The sequence below is a fragment of the Cynara cardunculus genome, assembly GCF_001531365.2.
Source record: "Cynara cardunculus var. scolymus isolate 2C chromosome LG 17, CcrdV1, whole genome shotgun sequence".
NCBI classification, from domain to species: domain Eukaryota; kingdom Viridiplantae; phylum Streptophyta; class Magnoliopsida; order Asterales; family Asteraceae; genus Cynara; species Cynara cardunculus.
Genome location: NC_037544.1, coordinates 2,951,175 through 2,955,563, shown reverse-complemented (window position 1 = coordinate 2,955,563; position 4,389 = coordinate 2,951,175). Strand labels below are relative to the sequence as shown.

General features: G+C 36.7%; 1 protein-coding gene across 1 annotated transcript; it reads right to left on the bottom strand.

The window, feature by feature from the left end:
• Positions 1 to 525: 525 nt before the first annotated feature.
• LOC112501059 (polyphenol oxidase I, chloroplastic-like) lies at positions 526 to 2,435 on the bottom strand. Its single transcript, XM_025104708.1, has one exon. The coding sequence runs from the start codon at positions 2,433 to 2,435 to the stop codon at positions 618 to 620; it is 1,818 nt and encodes a 605-aa protein (XP_024960476.1). The 3' UTR covers positions 526 to 617.
• Between the last annotated feature and the right edge of the window lie 1,954 nt (positions 2,436 to 4,389).

Below are 4,389 nucleotides of genomic sequence, written 5' to 3'. Positions count from 1 at the left end.
ATCATATAAAATAAATGTTATAAACAATCTATTAAAACAATTTTTGTTACAGCTTTACCCTGTCCATGTGTCCTATATTAAATAATACCAGATTTTGTCCTTTACTATTAATTTAAACACGTGAAAATTTCTCAAAATAGTAGATAAAAAAGCACACCCAATGAAATCTAATTAACTTTTAACTTAATTTTTTCATCGGGCGACCATCTGTTTTACAGATAGTCCGAAGTCATCGTATTTGAATCTTTGTGACCAAAAAGGATTTTTAGTCCTACTTCGATTTGAACCTGAGACCTACCGTTAATTTTGAACCTTTGGATTTTTCAACCCTTAATTTTCATATTTACGTAAATTTAATCACTTTCACATAGATGAATTTATTAAGTTTTCAATTATAACGATGAATAAATATATATGAGCTTTTGTTTTCATCTTCTTAATATAACTCCACTAAAATCATTAAGGTTTTATAATTTATTGAAATCCAAATTCAAATGCAAGAGTGATGGAGTACAAAGATTATTATTTGGTCAAGAGAATTGCCAAAATCCTCATCAACCACATGCACCAACATCAAAAACAGATGCATGCATGCATGCATGCAATCAGTTCAAATCTTAAGTTTGAACGATGGGAACCAGCTCAATCTTGATCTCAGAAACAGTGGCGTCATCGCACCCGATCTTCGGAACCAAATTCACCAAAACATACTCATCATCTTCGGCTTCAATGTCCTCCAACAGCTCTGTGATCCCGAACCTCGCCCCACTCGTCATCAACATCTTCTCGGAATGGCCGCCATGCGGCAACTGTGCGAAACTACCTGCAAACTCGCTCTCAGCCGCAGTGGTCTCGATCCCATCGTCGACGTCATTCACAAACACGTCGAACTTCACAAACTTCTCACCGTCGAATTTGATTCCGTTCAGCAACAAAATCTCATGCGCTTTCTCCTTGTCTTCCTTTGTCCTGTTGGTTGCAGGCCTCTTCACGAGAACCTTAACTACCTGGTCTAGCTTCACCGGAAATTCCACGTCTTCCACCTTCTTCACTGTTCCGACCGACTGAGCTGCAGCCTTGGACCTCTTGGCATGTGCAACCGGTCGACTCTGGAGCCAGGGGACTGAGGACCTTTCGTAGTCGTATCCCATTCGGCCGATGTCTATAGAGTCTTTGTTGAAGACACGTACAAGCCTTTCGTTCTCATCGTAGAACACGTATGATGCATTATTCCAGTCGTCGGAGGTGGGTTCTACGTGTCCTGGGATGCCTAAATCTTTCCAGATTTTCCACATCCGGTCGATGTTGGCATGGTGGACGTAAAAGACAGGGTCATACCCAGCCGAGTAGAAGTTTCCCATGTCCTCGTTGTTCGCCATCCTAGGGTTACCCACCCATCGGTGCATCGCCGTGTGAATCCCACTCTCTATGGACCCCGCTATAAGTGTGTCCGCTTGAAGGGGATTATCCCCACTCACAAACTCGCCACCAAAGAAGCTTGTTGTATCAGTGGCGTTAGTTATCATCTGCCTATACATTGAAGCCAGATTACTGCTTATCTGGTTTACACAATCAGCGCCAGTGTTTGCACCAGCATATTCGGCATCAAGGATAGCTGGTGGGAGGTGTGTGACATCCCTGTAAGGATCAAATATAGGGTTTTGTTTGGGTGTAGTATCTGGGTCAGCGTCTTCGAACATTGCAGGAAGCATCATGCCGGTGGGGTGGTCCCAGTTCCAGTACGGTATAGCGAAGGTCGGATCGTTAATCAGCTTTCCCAAGATTCTCTCGTAGAAATAGAGGTACCAGCGGTGGAATGGAAAGAAGAGCCAGGAGTTGTGGATCTGGAGTTGTAGTTCCGGGTGACCACTTTGTTCTTGATTGTAACCGCCATTGCAGTAAGCACAATGGATCATAGCTTGTTGCTTAAAACTGTGTGGATGGTCATCTGGGAGTTTCCTCATTTCCTGAATTGCTGCTTTATACTTCTCGATGTACTCGGGTGTGGCTCGCTGTGCTGCGGGTCGAATACGGGTCACGGGGTTCACCGGCAAGGTGTAAATTTCTGGTTTACTAGAGAGTGCTGGTGGGCAACAAGCTAAACCCCTTACAACGTCTGTGGGGTTCTGTAGGTTTGAACTCGCCGTCACGCAATCTGCAATATTGTCGGGAGCAGCGATGGGAGTGGCGAAGGCCGACGGGAGAGAGGTGAAGTTAGCAGCGCCGTAGAGACCGCCGAGGCCCAAAAGCAAGTTTCTCCGGTCGACATTGTGAGTCATGTCAAGTGATGTTATGAGTTTTGGGGTGGTTTCAGGGTGGTTGGTGTCACCTGAGGCGGCGTTGCATGAGACTTTGAAGCGATGGGACGATGCTTTGGAAAATGAAGGCGAACCAGAGAAGGTGGTGGGAAGAGTGGAGAAGCTGAAAGAAGCCATCGTCTTTAGGTGTGCTTCTAAGAGCTCTACTGAGGTCCAATTATATAGACACATTTTCAAAGGGGATTGTGGAAAACATGGATTTTAAATATTTGGATAAACAATTTATATCGGTGTAAAATCGATGATGAGGAGTTTTTGAAAAAGTTAAACCCTTCTGAGTTATAATAAGTTGATAAGTACTTTTGTAGAAAAGCATAAGTTGTTTCAAATAAGCAATCCCAAATACCCCATAAATATGTGATTCATGATAAATAACACATCCATATTTATCATGAATACGTGATTTATAATAAATATGACATGTTCATATACATCATAAACGTACGATTCATTATGAATAACACGTCTATGTTTATCATTTATCATAAATATGTGATTCGTGATAAATAAACTACCCTATTCATTAGAGGTGTATGCAAGTTGAGCTGGACGGTCTACGACATTTTTACAACTCAATCCAATTATGACGGTTTGTAACAATCTCAACTCAACTCATTCAAAAGTATAACCAATCCAACCCAACTCTTGCGGGTTGAGCCGATTTTGGTTGGATTGGTGGATTAATTAATAAATTTGACGAATAAAATATTTCATACGACTTAAGTTTATAGGACCAAACTATATAATGTCCTATTTAAATGGGTATTTCGAAAAGCTTTTTAGAATGTTTTTTAAATAAATTATCATATTAGTTATTTTTTAGTAACATTTTGAAAAGTGTCCTATAAACTCATCTATTTATAGGATATTTGTGTTCATTTGTCACATTTTCAAATAAATGTCATATAAAATAACTAATACGGCACTTTATTCTATAAAATGTTCTAAAAATATAAAATGTTCTAAAAATTTGTTAAGAATCCCAAAATCGTCCTATAAACATATTTGTAACATTTAAGATATGATATTTTTTTTGTTTTATCCTAAAAAATATCATATCAGGACGCTTAGAAATTTTAGGTATGCTATAAACCTAATCTTGTTGTACTCAAAAGTTATAGCTATTAGCATTTTTTTTTTTTTGCACCAAAATACAACATCAAACGAGGGAGTCTTTGGATCGATGGATTCATCACCTAAATATCTATCAACATCATTAATATTTTTTGCCATATCTATTTGTTGTTGCTGCAAAAATGATTTCAATAATTTTCTCATGTTAGATTATTTGTAATCATTCTTTGGTCGTGCATCTCTTTTGGTAATTTATACATTTAGTTAAAAAGAAATATAAACATAAACTTAACAAACATTATATAAAATTTTACACGTTATTAATATATATATATATATATATATATATATATATATATATTATATAAACATTATTATATATAATAGACTAGTAGGGTAGGTTCAAACAAGAAACAAAACATTTTACGAAAATGTGTGAAATTTCAATAGTATAAATGATTACACGCATAATACACAAGCTTAATCATATATGATTAAACATATATTTCATTGACAACACATAGACATTTAGTCATGTATGATTAAACACACCCAAAGGAGCGTAATCGTGTGTGGGTGGCTGGGTGAGTGTGTGCATGCCTGCGTGTGTGTGGTTCAAACGAGAACACATGTGATTTACACATATGCAAGAACATTCGTAAGCCCGTCATTTTTTTTAATGCACAATTCTTGAAGGATCGAGAGAAAAGTAAAATATTAAAGAAATATTCGATTTATCAAGGTATTATCATATTATTATGACAGCAAAATCACATCATTATCAACAACACATGCATCATTATAAGAAATTTTCAATAATATATGCTAACAACATTTAAGAGATAAAGACAAATCTAAAATAATAAAAAATTGTTGATAAATAATAATTATTTATAATTTATTCTAATTTTAAATTATTATGTGTAATATATATAATTTGGAAGTCTAAAAATATTCTCATATTTTCTTAAAATATGAATATTCAAACGTATATATA